We start from the raw sequence: 17,340 nt of genomic DNA, 5'->3' as shown, positions 1-17,340 counted from the left end.
GCCAGCGGCAGTTGTATAGGAGACCTTGTGAGCAGTGGCTATCGTGTGACAGGTGTAACATGGAACGTCGTCGTGAGCTGACACAGTTCGAACGGGGTATGGTGGTCGGTGCCCGACGTATGGGAAGTGCGATTTTGGTGCGGGAATTCGGCTTCACACGATCAACAGCGTCCAGGATGTATCGTGAATGGTTGATTGCGGGTGTCTACCGTCCACAACAGACGAATGATCGGCCGTCCAGCCACCCTCGATGACCGTGACCGGCGACATCTGAGACGGATTGTCATTAGTGACAGACGGGCAACCGTGCAACAAATCACGGCTCAGTTCAACACAGGCCGTGCTAGACACATCTCCTAGTGGACAATCCGTAGGAACATGGGTTCTACGGGGGTATGGGAGCCGGCGCCGCACACGGGTGCCACTGTTAACCCAAAGTCATCGGGCACAACGACGCGCATTTGTCGCCAGTCACCAGGGATGGACACTGGAACAATGGCGTAACGTGATATGGTCGGACGAATCACGATTTCAACTGCATCATGCCGATGGGAGGCACCGTGTATGGTGCAGACCACATGAAGCAATGGATCCCGCCTGCCTCGAAGGTGTGGTCCAGGGCGCTGATGTCTCTGTTATGGTCTGGGGTGCATTTTCCTGGTATGGAATGGGCCCCCTAGTTGTTCTGGAAGAGACTTTGAATGGTACGAGGTATGTTGAGCAGCTCGGAGACCATCTCCACCCATTTTTGGCCTTCCAGCGGCCAGACGGTTCTGCGGTGTTTCAAGATGATAACGCGTCGCCACATCGCTCACACGTCGCCCGGGAATGGTTCCAGGAACATGCAGCGGAGGTCCAACGACTGCCATGGCCACCCAGGAACCCCAATATGAACCCTATCGAGCATATCTGGGATGTCCTGGAACGCAGGCTCCGTGCCATGGATCCTGCACCCACGAACAGACCAGCATTGGCGGCCGCTCTGCAAACGATTTGGTGTCAGCTGCGTCCAGAGGACTACCAGGGACTTGTCGACTCTCTTTCACGGCGTCTCACTGCAGTTCGCAGGGCCAGGGGAGGCCCTACACGCTATTAGGTGACTATCCCATGACATTTGCTAAGTCAGTGTAAGGCAAGAGCAAAAATCGCAGTTATCAATTTCCCCTTAAAATCGCTGCCACCGTCAGAAAACAACTGATGTTCAGTTACTATGAAGAATATTTTTGAATTTTTTGAGACCTTATTTATGGTCATTTAGCTGTAGTACCTGGCGCTGCCTGGGTACTTTTTGAATGTTTATTTCCAGTGTTTGTATTACCTGTTAACTATGCATGAAGTAATATTTTGTAGATTTCTTTATTGTGACGATTGATTTGTAAATCAAAAAACTACCCAGGCAGTGCCAGATACTACTACAGCTAGGCATTAAATTAAAAAAAAAATAAACAATGAGTTCTCAAAAAGTTCAAAAATATTCTTTATAGTAACTGAGCATCAGTTGTTTCCTGACGGTGGCAGCGATTTTAATTGAAAACTGCGATATTTGTCGTGGCCTTATTTAGTAGTTTTAGAGTTTGTAGTTTGTAGATTATTTTCTTTGTCCTTGTTGCAGCCAAAACTGAATCGGCACATTCTAAAAGGGCCTCAGTCCAAGCAACCCAGTTTTGATAAAAACGAAAAAAACTGTCTCTCTCAGCGACCTTTTAGCGCACGTTAGGAATTTCCCTAGCTAATATTAGCTAACCCACGCGTGTGACTCAATCCCTTTTAGCATAGATCAGGGCCTCTCAAACGCCCAAAATCTCACGCGTGCAGATAGCGACGCAGAGTCCCTGTGCAAAGAGCATCGGTCCCGCTAGGCTCGGCTCGGACCAACGCTTCGTCTCTGGGGGCTAAGCTTGGCTCAACTCGGCTCGCATTTGGAGCGCTACGGAGCAAGTGAGGAAGAGGGAGACAGGGGGAGCGAGAGAGACAAGCGTGGGGAAAGAGAGAGACAGCGCTATTGCTCCAAATCGAGGAGTGGGGGTCTGCACTCTGATCTACCAAGTGAAGTCGTCTTTTTCACCGTGCACAGTGCATGCACCGGACGCATGCGCCCTGAGAGGCCCTGGCATAGATACGAGTATTTGAAGCTATTCTATAACTTGCGATTTTCATGCTTAACTCACTTTGCCATTTTTTGTGACCGAGGCTCTTTTAGCATATCCCGATTCAATTGGGAAGAATTCAAACCCCACTGTTAGCAGCCCTGAAGGTGGTTTTCCGTGTTTACCCATTTTTACACCAGGCAAATGCTGGGGCTGTACGTTAAGCAAGGCTACGGTCACTTCCTTGCCACTCCTAACCCTTTCTTATCTTATCGTCGCCATAAGACCTATCTGTGTCGGTGCGATGTAAAAGCAAATATCTGTGTCTGGGAAGTAGATGATCCTTTCAAATAAACAATACTGTACCTATTTACACGTTACGCTCTCGATACGATGTATACGATTCCTTATCACCAATCAGTAGGTTTGCCATGTTTTTGAAATGCCAATAAGGGACAGGTCATGTCGACATGACATGACGTTTGCTCAAGAAAACACTGAGATATAATTTACTATAGGCCTACTATAATTAGACTGTAGGCGCAAACTTTATTTCGGTATTTTGCTGTTTCGTTTTCTACATGCAAAGTTTGAACCCCGTATTGTCCTTCACTTTTAGCCTTTTTCAATTATGCTGAATCTCCCTTAATCAATTCATTACATTTCTGACAACTTTGAGTGAGACTTGAATTTCTGGCTTTATCAGAGGTCTTGAACATCTATTCCTATCATCATTCTATTTGTTTAAAAAAAATATAAAATCCTCACAACATATGCATTCGAACCAGGTAAAGTAAGTACATAAAATACCAAGACTAATATATTTGGAGCGGCATCTATTTTAACTTTAGAGAAAATATTCGCTCATTTTGAGTTCAAAGTACAACTCTGATCACTATCAGTACATGTAGCTCCAGCATCACGTAATTCAATGTTATGGGACAAAAATTCTTCATAAAAGCTATCCAAATTAAAAGCTGGAAATTTCAGTAAAAATCAAAGTTAATCATTTCATTAAAACAGAAAGTATAACATATTTCAAATTGAAAGCCTGTAGTTTCTTCAAAATATTAACATCACTGAAGTCATGAACTTTTTTCTAGATAATTTATTGCAGCATTGTAAAAAGCTCTTTAGGTTAGATTTCACTTCATTCATTCCGAAGGTTTTGAAGGAGTTGATCTATTCCAAACTTGCAGAAAGTGGTCATGTAAGAAATTTACAAGAAAAACAGTTCGCAGGAAATAGCAACAGTGCAATAATTGCAAATGTGATCAGAAAGAAACATTAAGTAAGTGTTATTCTGCCCGAAGGCAGGTCCGAACCTCCGCAGAGGTGTTCCTGAGCCGGAGTTTACGTGCGGTAGGGTGGCCAGTTCCTTTCCGCTCCTCCATTCCCTTACCTCCCACCAACAGCGCGTGGTAACCCATCCAACTCCTGACCACGCCCAGTGTTGCTTAACTTCGGAGATCTCACGGGATCCGATGAAAGAAACATTGGTTCACCAGATATCCTACCATTTCACGAAAGATGCAACGTAGTAATTTATGAATTAGTAGTGGTGATAACGAGATTAGCGTTCATATACTTATTCAACAATGCTGTCCGGCTCCATGGCTAAATGTTTAGCGTGCTGGCCTTTGGTCAAAGGGGTCCCGGGTTCGATTCCCGGCAGGGTCGGGATTTTTAACCATCACTGGTTAATTTCACTGGCACGGGAGCTGGGTGTATGTGTTGTCTCCACCATCTTTTCATCCTCATCACAACGCGCAGGTCGCCTACGGGGGTCAAATCAGAAGTCCTGCACCTGGCGAGCCGAACATGTCCTCGGACACTCCCGGCACTAAAAGCCATACGCCAATTCATTTCAACGATGCTGTCTGCAGAAAAATATCCTTGGTCTGTTTCGAATATGATATCATGTAAGCGTAGGTTAATGCTGCTAGGGAGGCGATTTATTTTAAATTTTCATTTTAATTAATTTTAAACATAACCCTATTTTCTAAGAAAGACCTAACAATAGGTATTATTTCATGAAGGTGAATAATTATTTGCATGAAATATAAGCATATGTCAGCTGTTGTTTATGCATTTTGCTCAGGACGTGTCACTGCGCGTACTCATCGACCGTGTGAATGGTCTCACCCTCGCATCTCAAACGTAGGGAAAGATAACTACAACAGGAGGGAAGAGAGTAGAGGAACTTTTTCTGATAAAAAGGCTTAGGCCTGATGTTGGACCTATTGAAATTCCTGATATTGAAACTGCATGTACACTATCAAAAATTATGCCCGAGAAGAATAGTTCAGAATCACTTAAAGTTGCCAATAAGTGATTATTTATATTGTGTGTCTGTATCTATAATATGACCAAGTCCATCTCTGTAATATAACTGTTGGTACTACTAGCTGCCTTCCTCGGGAGCCTGGGCTTGAAACCTGACACTGCCCGAAACTTGAGATTGGCATGACAGTTGGTGTGTGGTTAAAACGGTGCATGCAGCTCATTTCCATTAGGGATGTGCTTGAAAAGAAATGCACCACCTCGGGATGAGGACATGAATTTACGGATGTAAAATACGGTATTTCTATGAGCAACTGATATTGCGTAATGGAGGCCCATTTGTGTAATTATATTTGTCTACTGCTTTTTCAAATCCATGTCGTTACGTTGTAGCGGAATACTGTAACATTTCACTCTTTGGTCTGTAATACAGTAAGGTACAGGTATACTATTATTATTATTATTATTATTATTATTATTATTATTATTATTATTATTATTATTATTATTATTATTATTATTATTCCGGGGATTCCGTGGTGGACATAAGTAGTAGAGCAAATACAGTTCCAAATCCTTAGTCAGCACTTTTTCTGCTGCGCCAGCACCCGAGTTCATTGACCCCGGGTGACATCACGACCACGTGCTATTGTTTGTAAACACACCCACGTGCTTGGCTACGTGCTTTTTCGACAGCTGTCAAGATGACAGCTGCCATCTTTAAATAACAGAGCATCAATAACCTCAGTGCTGCCATCTTGACGGAGCTAAACCTCATTGCTGCCACCTTATGCACGTGGTGGGGACAATTTGAGTCCACGTGCTTTTTTGACAGCTGCCATCTTTAACCACGTGGGCATGGAGTTTAAACAGGCTAACCTGAGTAAATGTTTATGCTTTATTGAATTCGGGGAGTAGGGGACTTAAAGAGGTAGTTCTCTTTTCCCTATCTCCCCTTCCAAAAATAGGGCATGGAGAGATGTGCTCCCTCCCTAGAGGTCTACCGCCTTGGTAGTCCTCTACCAAAAATATTGCCAGGCTAAGAATCCAGCCACGACCACCTCACTTCCGAGAGAGTGGCGAAGAATTTGCACAGTGCACCGCCTTTCATTGCATCGTTAAGCGGGTGGGAGGTGCGCAGATCGAGGAGTAGTGGATAGGGGAGGTGCGCGCGCCATCCGATTGTTACACACACTAGTGGAAGAAGTTTAGTACGATATTCGATGTGTATGCACATCGATAGACAATGGATGCTCACTCTGGTGGAAGAAAATATAAATTTTCCCTCATTGCTGCTATATTGGCAGGATTTTTAACATGGCTATCCACAGTACTGCTATCTTGACAGACCCTAACCTTATTGCTACCACCTCATGGCGCGCAAATTAAAATCCACGTGCTTTTTGACAGCTGCTACCTATAAACACGTGGGCATTGACTTTAAACAAGTAAACATGGCTAACCTCAGCGCTGCTATCTTAACAAACCTAAACCTGACTGCTGCCACCTTATGCATGTGGTGTGGCGGGCAATTAAAAAACTACAAGTTTTTGACATCTCTTAAGATAACAGCCGCCATCTTTAACCACGTGCACTTGTTTTGAACATAGCTTACTTCAGTTCTGCTCTTTTGACGGAACTAAACCTCATTGCTGCCAACTTATGCACATAGTGGCGCGGAATTTAAATTGATTTTGACGGGACTTAGCCACGCCGCGGAATTTTCAGGACATAGCTAGGGGTTCTAACAACAGGCAAGCTGCCCTTCTCAACCTACCCCCATCTTAGAGGTAATAGTTATAAAACAAGCTGTTCTTGTCGACATACGACCATCTTATAGCAAGCTGCCCTTCTCAACCTACCCCCATCTTAGAGGTAATAGTTATAAAGCAAGCTGTTCTTGTCGACATACGACCATCTTATAGCAAGTTGCCCTTCTCAACATACTTACCATCTTATAGCGAGCTGCCATTCTGAATATACCATTATCTTAGTGAACATAGTTTTTAAAAAGCAAGCTACTCTTCTCGACATACTTACCATCTTAAGGCAAGCTGCTCTTTCTAACATACGTACATCTTAGAGGACATATATTTAAAGTAAGCTGCCCTTCTGTACACTTTCAGACCTTAACCTTACTGCTGATATCTTAACTACGTTGTCTATGGAATTTGAAAAAGGGCAAGAGGGTTTCCTTCTCCTTATCCGTACAGCAAAAGGGCTGCTCTACCTCGCAAAAGGACAAAAGGGCACCTCCTCCTCAACCGTAGGGCAAAGGGCTCCTCCTTCTCGTAACAAAACTGCAAAATGGCACCTCCTCCTCCTCATCCATAGGGAAATGTTGACTATTAGTGTTTAGAATGAAAAACTTATAACGCTACTGTGCTGTATGTTTCTATTCGTCAAGGCAAGTTTAGTCCTGTTACAATTGTATGTCTCTATTCGTCAAGACAAGTTTAATCCTGTTACAATTAGCGCACGCTAGAAATGATTGTAGAACAAGAGGAAAAAAAAAACATGTTGACTGTTAGTGTTCATAACAGAAAACCTAAAACGCTACTGTGTTGTAAGCTTCTATTAACAAGACAAGTTACAATTAGCACACACACTATAATTCATTGTAGAACAAGCTAATGCTGTAGGTATGTCTTTATCCGACATGACAAAACAAGTTTACTATTAGTGTTGAGTATAGTAACATCTTATAACCCAAACACAATAGTTACTGTGCTGTATGTTTCTATTCGCGATCTACAGTTGTACTACTTCTTAATTACTATCAATCACTACTGATCTACATTTAGGGCAATCGCCCAAGTGGCAGATTCCCTATCTGTTGTTTTCCTAGCCTTTTCTTAAATAATCGTAAAGAAATTGAAAAATTATTGAACATTTCCCTTAGTAAGTTATTCCAATCCCTAACTCCCCTTCCTATAAACAAATATTTGCCCCAATTTGTCCTCTTAAATTCCAACTTTATCTTCATAATGTGATCTTTCCTACTTTTAAAGACACCACTCAGACTTATTCGTCTAGCGGATCGTCTCCTTTTTCCCAAGTCTCCCCAGCCCAAACTTAGCAACATTTTTGTAACGCTACTCTTTTGTCGGAAATCACCCAGAACAAATCGAGCTGCTTTTCTTTGGATTTTTTCCAGTTTTTTAATCAAGTAATCCTGGTGAGGGTCCCATACACTGGAACCATACTCTAGTTGGGGTCTTACCAGAGACTGATATGCCCTCTCCTTTACATCCTTACTACAACTCCTAAATACCCTCATAACCATGTGCAGAGATCTGTGCCCTTTATTTACAATCATATGTATGTGATTTCCCAAAGAAGGTCTTTCCTTATATTAACACCTAGGTACTTACAATGATCCCCAAGAGGAACTTTCACCCCATCAACAGAGTAATTAAAACTGAGAGGACTTTTCCTATTTGTGAAACTCACAACCTGACTTTTAACCCCGTTTATCATCACCATACCATTGCCCACCGTCCATCTCACAACACTATCGAGGTCACCCTGCAGCCGCTCACAATCTTGTAACTCATTTATTACTCTGTACAAAATAACATCATCTGCAAACAGCCTTATCTCTGATTCCAATTCTTTACACATATCATTGATATATATAAGAAAATATAAAGGTCCAATAATACTGCCTTGAGGAATTCCCCTCTTAATTATTACAGGGTCAGATAAAGCTTCGCCTACTCTAATTCTCTGAGTTCTGTTTTCTAGAAGTACAGCCACCCATTCAGTCACTCTTTTGTCTAGTCCAATAGCACTCATTTTTGCTAGTAGTCTTCCATGATCTACCCTATCAAATGCTTTAGATAGGTCAATCGCAATACAGTCCATTTGGCCTCCTGAGTCCAGGATATCTGCTATATCTTGCTGAAATCCTACAAGCTGAGCTTCAGTGGAATAACCTTTCCTAAACCCAAACTGCCTTCTGTCAAACCAGTTATGAATTTCGCAAACATATCTAATATAATCAGAAAGAATGGTTTCCCAAAGCTTACATGCAATGCATATCAAGCTGACTGGCCTGTCATTTTCAGCTTTATGTCTATCACCCATTCCTTTATACACAGGGCCTACTATAGCAACTGTCCGACTCGTTGGCTGAATGGTCAGCGTACTGGCCTTCGGTTCAGAGGGTCCCGGGTTCGATTCCCGGCCGGGTCGGGGATTTTAACCTGAATTGGTTCATTCCAGTGGCCCGGGGGCTGGGTGTTTGTGCTGTCCCTAACATCCCTGCAACTCACACACCACACATAACGCTATCCTCCACCACAATAACACGCAGTTACCTACAAATGGCAGATGCCGCCCACGCTCATGCCTTACAAGGGCTGCAATCGGCTAGAAATAGCCACACGAAATTATTACACTATAGCAACTCGCCATTTATCTGGTATAGCTCCTTCATGCAAACAATAATCAAATAAGTACTTCAGATATGGTACTATATCCCAACCCATTGCCTTCAGTATATCTCCAGAAATCTTATCAATTCCAGCTGCTTTTCTAGTTTTCAACATTTGTATCTTACTGTAAATGTCATTGTTATCATAGGTAAATTTTTATACTTCTTTAGTATTACTCACATCCCCTATCTGGACATTAACCTTGTAACCAACAATCTTTACATACTGCTGACTGAATACTTCTGCCTTTTGAAGATCCTCGCATACACACTCCCCTTGTTCATTAATGATTCCTGGAATGTCCTTCTTTAAACCTGAACTACAGATAAAATGATTTTAGTTACTACTTAGGAGGGGATACCTTTGTCCTAAGAAGACAGATTTTGCGAGATTCGAACACATGCAACAGAAAAATCTGTATAGTAATTTAGTTACCGTAACAGAAAGAAAAGTCTAATTACTGTACAGATAAAATAATTTTACGTCTTAGCGGTGGCGTAATTACGAACGTCGTATTCGAACTACTACATAGTTTGTTTGGAGGGCTGGTGTGCGTGTGTGTGAATTGAACCACCGACCTTGCATGCGATAAAACAATAATCACCACTACTGCTAGTATTGAAAATATCGTAATTACGAATATGGTATTTGACATTCAAGCTGTGAGCTTACGCGCAAACGAGTGCGATTCCCGACATTGTCTTGCAAATGCACACATTAGATAATACTTCCTCAAAAATGTGAAACCACGGAAAATTATCAGTATACGCGCACAAAAATATAAAATTGATTGTAGAACAAATATAATGCTGTGAGCTTACGCGCACACGAGTTTAAAATTCTCTGCACACACACTTAATTCACAGAAGTAGCAATTACATTTTTTAAATATTCATTACCTGAGGAACTTACATGTGTAAATGAATCATATATTAAAATTTCATGCATGCTCTTTGCTTGATGCGTTAAAAGTGAGCGAGGTGACGTGTTCGATTCTGCTCGCAGCCCATCACCGGATGTGCGAAGTAAATTTGCCGACGCGAGGCTTTACTTTGCCCTTGACAGGGAACATGCATTTGCTACGTACAGTACAGGCGCTCCATACAGTGAAACCTTGAATAATAATAATAATAATAATAATAATAATAATAATAATAATAATAATAATAATAATAATAATAATAATAATAATAATAATAATAATAATAATAATCTTCCGCCTGTTTTCATGAACCCGGGCCTCCGGGAGTGGTAGCTAACCACTACACTACAGAGGTTGACTAGGAGTATTTTATGCTATAAATTTTGTAGAGCGTTTCTCTTAGATGTTGAGAAATATTCAGGACGACCTACCTGTAAAAAATATTCTACACTGACAAAACACCTTTTCACAGTTTTGTTTGTTAACAAGACGATTGTCTGTAACCGTGTTTAGTTTTGGGTAGAACGCGTATATCGCCGAGAATATTTACCTTACGATTGAATTTAATGTCGCAATTAACATACAAAAGAGGAGGATACCTGTCAAGGCGACACTCCGGAGATAAAAATCGGTATTTTCGTTATTTTTCGAATCAACTCTTAGGTGTACGTGATAATTCCTGAACTCGGAGCTTCCAGGTAACGCTCACAGCATTTTGCTTGTTCTACAATCAAATTTTTATGTGTGTGTGTGCTGATAATTTTCCATGGTTTCACATTTTTTAGAAAGCATTATCAAATATGTGCATTTGCAAGACAATGTCGGGAATCGAACTCGGGAACTTGCGCGAAAGCTCACAGTTTTAATGTCGAATATCACATTCTTAATTACGATATTTTCAATACTAGCAGTAGTGATGATTATTGTTTTATCGCATGCAAGGTCGGTGGTTCAATTCACACACACGCACACCAGCCCTCCAAACAAACTATGTAGTAGTTCAAATACGACGTTCGTAATTACGCCACCGCTAAGACGTAAAATTATTTTATCTGTACAGTAATTAGACTTTTCTTTCTGTTACAGTAACTAAATTACTATACAGATTTTTCTGTTGCATGTGTTCGAATCCGGCAAAATCCATCTTCTTAGGACAAAGGTATCCCCTCCTAAGTAGTAACTAAAATCATTTTATCTGTAGTTATAAAGAAGTACAGTATATATAATTTCGTATGGCTATTTCTAGCCGAGTGCAGCCCTTGTAAGGCAGACCCTGCGATGAGGGTGGGCGGCATCTGCCATGTGTAGGTAACTGCGTGTTATTGTGGTGGAGGATAGTATTATGTGAGGTGTGTGAGTTGCAGGGATGTTGGGGACAGCACAAACACCCAGCCCCCGGGCCATTGGAATTAACCAGTGAAGGTTAAAATCCCCGACCCGTCCGGGAATCGAACCCGGGACCCTCTGAACCGAAGGCCAGTACGCTGACCATTCAGCCAACGAGTCGGACAAGAAGTACAGTAGTACAACTGTACATCGCGAATAGAAACATACAGCACAGTAACTATTGTGTTTGCGTTATAAGTTTTTCCTATTCTCAACACTAATAGTAAACACGTTTTGTCATGTCGGATGAAGACATACAACATTAGCTTGTTCTACAATGAATTCTAGTGTGTGCTAATTGTAACTTGTCTTGTAAGACAGAAACATACAGCACAGTAGCGTTATAAGTTTTTTCTGTTCTGAACACTAATAGTCAACATGTTTTTTTTTCCTCTTGTTCTACAATCAATTCAGTCAAAATCAATCAATCACCATTGATCTGCATTTAGGGCACCAACCCAGGTGGCAGATTCCCTATCAGTTGTTTCCTTGGACTGTTTTGAAATGATTTCGAAGAAGTTGAAAATGTATCGAACAACTCCCATTTTGTTCTCACAGCTGTAACCCACTTTTTAAATATTTTCGGACGTTTCCACGGAAATCTGCAACTGAAGTTATAAATTCTGTAACAATATCATTCTGACTATAACCTATAAAACGTAACGTACGATATTTAATATGCCAAAATATCATGTAAGATATCTTCATAAACATAGATTACTTAATGACGAGAGCCATACCGGAAGAAAATAGTAATTATCGTTTTAAAATACCATATTTATAGCTTTGCAGTGAGATAGTGCTTAGACTGCTTACCTGTGGAAATGAAGCTTTTGTGAGTTCACAGCTGGTTTCTTCTGCTGCCTGTTAGTGCAACCATATGCTACACAAGAAATGGCCATCTTGATTATATCACAAATTTGACATATGGTCAGATATTACCAAGAGTCCATCAAACACATCAGCTAACTTCTAGGCTCTATATCTATAGTCAACTTTTTCTAGTTCGTGCTAATTGTAACACAATCGAACTTGTCTTGTTGAATAGGGACATACAGCACAGTAGCGTTAGAAGTTTTTTCTGTTCTGAACACTAACAGTCAACATTTTTTCTCTTTTGTTCTACAATCAATTCTAGTGTATGCTAATTGTAACAGGATTGGGCTTGTCTTGTCAAACAGGGACATACAGCACAGTAGCGTTATAAGTTTTTCTGTTCTGAACACTAATAGTAAACATATCTTGGTCTACAATCAATTCTAGATCGTGCTAATTGTAACACAATTGAACTTGTCTTGTTGCATAGGGACATACAGCACAGTAGCGTTATAAGTTTTTCTGTTCTGAACACTAATAGTAAACATGTCTTGGTCTACAATCAATTCTAGATCGTGCTAATTGTAACACAATTGAACTTGTCTTGTTGCATAGGGACATACAGCACAGTAGCGTTATAAGTTTTTCTGTTCTGAAGACTAATAGTCAACATGTTTTTTCCTTGTTCTACAACCAATTCTAGTGTATGCTAATTGTAACAGGATTGAAATTTTCTTGTCTAACAGGGACATACAGCACAGTAACTATTGTGTTTGCGTTATAAGATTTGTCTGTTCTCAACACTAATAGATTCTGTCATGTCGGATGAAGACATACACCATTAGCTTTTTCTACAATGAATTCTAGTGTGTGCTAATTGTAACTTGTCTTGTAAAATAGAAACATACAGCACAGTAGCGTTATAAGTTTTTTCTGTTCTGAACACTAATAGTCAACAGGTTTTTCTCTTGTTCTACAATCAATTCTAGTTCGTGCTAATTGTAACACAATCGAACTTGTCTTGTTGCATAGGGACATACAGCACAGTAGCGTTGTAAGTTTTTTTCTGTTCTGAACACTAATAGCCAACATGTTTTTCTCTTGTTCTACAATCAATTCTAGTTCGTGCTAATTGTAACACAATCGAACTTGTCTTGTTGCATAGGGACATACAGCATAGTAGCGTTGTAAGTTTTTTCTGTTCTGAACACTAATAGTCAACATGTTTTTTTCTCTTGCTCTACAATCAATTCTAGTGTATGCTAATTGTAACAGGATTGAAATTATCTTGTCGAACAGGGACATACAGCACAGTAACTATTGTGTTTGCGTTATAAGATTTGTCTGTTCTCAACACTAATAGATTCTGTCATGTCGGATGAAGACATACACCATTAGCTTTTTCTACAATGAATTCTAGTGTGTGCTAATTGTAACTTGTCTTGTTAAATAGAAACATACAGCACAGTAGCGTTATAAGTTTTTCCATTATAAACACTAATAGTCAACATGTTTTTCTCTTGTTCTACAATCAATTCTAGTATATGCTAATTGTAACAAGATAGAACTTGCCTTGTCGAACAGGGACATACAGCACATTAACTATTGTGTTTGCGTTATAAGTTTTTTCTGCTCTCAACACTAATAGTCAACATATTTTATTCTCTTTTTCTATAATCAATTCTTGTGTGTGCTAATTGTAACAGGTTTAAACTTTTCTTTTCGAATAGAAACATACAGCACAGTAGCGTTATACGTTTTCCAGTTCTAAACACTAATAGACAACATTTGCCCTACGGATGAGGAGGACGAGGTGCCCTTTTGCCCTTTTGCGGGACGAGGAGCCCTTTTCGTAGAAGGAGGTGTCCTTTTGTCTGGAGGAAGAGCCCTTTTGCCCTTTATTTACGAGGAGGAGGAGAAGACATTTTTGCCCTACGGATGAGGAGGAGGTGCCCTTTTGCGAGGTAGAGAAGCCCTTTTGCTATACGGATAAGGAGGAGGAAGCCCTCTTGCCCTTTTTCAAATTCCATACACAACGTAGTTAAGATATCAGCAGTAAGGTTAAGGTCTGAGTGTGTACGGAAGGGCAGCTTTCTTTAAATCGTTCTCTAAGATGTACGTATGTTAGAAAGAGCAGCTTGCCTTAAGATGGTAAGTATGTCGAGAAGGGTAGCTTGCTTTTTAAAAACTATGTTCACTAAGATAATGGTATGTTCAGAAGGGCAGCTCGCTATAAGATGGTAAGTATGTTGAGAAGGGCAGCTTGCTATAAGATGGTCGTATGTCGACAAGAACAGCTTGTTTTATAACTATTACCTCTAAGATGGGGGTAGGTTGAGAAGGGCAGCTTGCCTGTTGTTAGAACCCCTAGCTATGTCCTGAAAATTCCGCGGCGTGGCTAAGTCCCGTCAAAATCAATTTAAATTCCGCGCCACTATGTGCATAAGTTGGCAGCAATGAGGTTTAGCTCCGTCAAAATAGCAGCACGGAAGTATGTTATGTTCAAAACAAGTACACGTGGTTAAAGATAGCGGCTGTTATCTTAACAGATGCCAAAAAGACATGTCGTTTTTTAAATTGCCCGCCACACCACATGCATAAGGTGGCAGCAGTCAGGTTTAGGTTTGTTAAGATAGCAGCGCTGAGGTTAGCCATGTTTACTTGTTTGAAGTCAATGCCCACGTGGTTATAGACAGTAGTGTCAAATGCACGTGGAATTTAAACTGCGCACCATAAGGTGGTTGCAATAAGGTTAGGGTCTGTCAAGGTAGAAGTACTGTGGATAGCCATGTTAAAAAGCACGCCAAGATAGTAGCAGTAAGGGTAAGATTTTTATTTTCTTCCACCAGAGTGAGCATCCATCACCTATCTATATGCTTCATCGACTAACGTACTAAACGTCTTCCACCAGAGTGTGCATCGATCGCCCGTCGATATACATACACATCTACTATCGTAGTGAACTTCTTCCACTAGAGTGTGCAACCATCGCATGTTCGCGCGCACCTCCCCTATCCACTGCTCATCGATCTGCCCACCTCCCACCCGCTTACCGATGCAATAAAAAGGTGGTGTACGGTGCAAATTCTTGGGATTCTCGCATCGACCTCGCTATTGGGCATATTCAATCGCAGTTTCGCCTACTATTTTTGCTCGGCCGTGTTGCTCGTCAACTGAAATCAGCTCCCCCGCCGACCTCAAAAAGCAAGTGGCCGAACTCCGCACTGGATGTGTGCTATGTCCACCACAACCACTACAACGACTACCTCGACCTCCGCTTTCACCCTTCAGTGCCTCACTCTCACAACTTTAACCTACTCCCATCCCTCCCCAGTAATGTCTTCATCTGTTCCCATGCTACCCACATCTGAACGTCCCAAACTTCTAAGTATCCCACCTCGCTATTTCCTGCCCCAGCGCATCACCGACGCACCAGCCTCAACTGTCGCAACCGCCGCACAGGCAACTTCGTCACCGCCACCGTCGCTTCAACCCACAATGTTTAGCTGCGTCATTCGCGGCGTTGCCACAACCATCGCCGAAGAATAAGTCTTACGTGAACTTCAAGCAACAGGCGTCCCAGCCCGGCGGATGTTCCGCATCCTGAACTCATCTGATCCGACCACCTTAGTGCGCCTCCATGTACCATCAGAAGACGCAGTCCATCGCCTCATCTCCAGTGGAGCACGCATCTACCGTCATTATCATCCAGTGGAACTCTCTCGCTCCCCTCCTTGAACTTTCCCCAGACGTCCTTCCGTCGCTACACGCCCTCGCACCTGGCCAGCTCATCCTCCCTATCAACCTCGTCACTACGTACGCCCACCACTTCCCGCAACTCGTCCCTTCTTCCACCCACCTCCACGTACAGGTCTCTATCGACTCCTCACAACTTCCCTAAGTCACATCACTGCAGCCCTACAACTTCTCAACCCATTCTACCACCCTGGCACTCCCGTATAACACTTCACTCCTTCTACACTCCCACTCTATCTCGCATCTTCCTAGCCAAGAGACCCCACTCTTCCTCCTCCATAACTTTGTAACATCGTTTTCGCATCTTTCTCCTTCATCACACCTCACTCTCACTAGACATCTCCTGGCCCGAGAGAGCGCGTCACGCTTTGAGGGGCCTACCCCGTCTTTCGGGCGAGGAATGAAAACAAGTAAACAAGACGCACGCAAATTCTTTGCCACTCTCTCGGAAGAGAGGTGGTCGTGCCTGGATTCTTAGCCGGGCAATATTTTTGGTACAGGACTAACAAGGCGGTAGACCTCTAGGGAGAGAACACATCTCTCCATATCCTATTTTTGGAAGGGGAGATAGGGAAGAGGGCTCTACCCCTTTAAGCCCCCCTACTTCCCCGAATTCAATAAAGCATAAACATTTACTCAAGTTAGCCTGTTTAAACTCCATGCCCACGTGGTTAAAGATGGCAGCTGTCAAAAAAGCATGTGGATTTCAAATTGCCCGCCACCACGTGCATAAGGTGGCAGCAATGAGGTTTAGCCCCGTCAAGATGCCCGTACTGAGGTTAGCGATGATTAAAATTACGCGCCGACGTAGTAAAAGATGGCAGCTGTCACCTTGACAGTTGTAAAAAAAGAGCACGTGGGTTTTAAATTTCCCGCCACCACGTGCATAAGGTGGCAGCCATGAAGTTTAGCCCCATCAAAATGGCATTACTGAGGTTAGCGATGCTCTGTTGTTTAAGGATGGCAGCTGTCATCTTGAAAGCTGTCAAAAACACGTGGCGTTGTTTAAAAACAATAGCACGTGGTCGTGACGTCACCCGGGGACAATGACCTCGGGTGCTGACGCAGCAGGAAATGTGCTGACAAAGGATTTGGTACTGTCTTTGCTCTACTACTGACAGAGGTGAAAGGAGGTGCGGGCATGAAAAGGTCAAGATAGGACAATCAGTAGATTGATTTAAAATAAAATTGTGGTTATATTTCTTTCTCAGTTTTCTTTTTTTTTTTTTTTTTCTGAAATAAGACTTTACAAAATTCAAGTACAAAAGATAATGAGATGGGGGAACAATCGAGAAATCTTGATTAATAACTGTGAGCTTTAAGCTCCCTAATTATACACTCTCCAATGAGTGCTGCGGCTCCTTTAAAAAAGCAGTCAAGGAGACTACCCTCGTAATTTCTTTTACAGAGTATTCAAAATATACAATGTTTCAAGAGCACCTTTTTCTCCACAATATCCAGGAGTCTAGGAGACTATTCTCCACACATTACACCATTACAGCGTCCCAAAGGTTTCCTTCAACATTTACAATAATACCCAGAGCGTCTTCGCTCTATAAAATTTGCATTTTCAACAAAATGTCCAGGCCTATGAAAGGCACAACCTACATTTTACAATTCCAACAGTATTTACTGTCTTAGATGCTCAACA

General features: G+C 41.9%; 1 protein-coding gene across 2 annotated transcripts in view; it reads right to left on the bottom strand.

The window, feature by feature from the left end:
* Positions 1 to 9,762, bottom strand: part of LOC136875962 (uncharacterized) — a 186,562-nt gene extending 176,800 nt beyond the window's left edge. For both annotated transcript variants that reach the window (XM_067149595.2, XM_067149580.2), the window contains exon 1: positions 9,722 to 9,762. In XM_067149595.2, coding sequence (XP_067005696.1) covers positions 9,722 to 9,757 — 36 coding nt within the window. In that variant the 5' untranslated portion in view covers positions 9,758 to 9,762. The remainder of the gene's footprint in view (positions 1 to 9,721) is intronic.
* Between the last annotated feature and the right edge of the window lie 7,578 nt (positions 9,763 to 17,340).

The sequence above is a fragment of the Anabrus simplex genome, chromosome 1 (genome assembly GCF_040414725.1).
Source record: "Anabrus simplex isolate iqAnaSimp1 chromosome 1, ASM4041472v1, whole genome shotgun sequence".
Classification (NCBI taxonomy): Eukaryota; Metazoa; Arthropoda; class Insecta; order Orthoptera; family Tettigoniidae; genus Anabrus; species Anabrus simplex.
The sequence above is the reverse complement of the archived record's forward strand: the minus strand, read 5'-3'. Positions and strand labels throughout refer to the sequence as shown.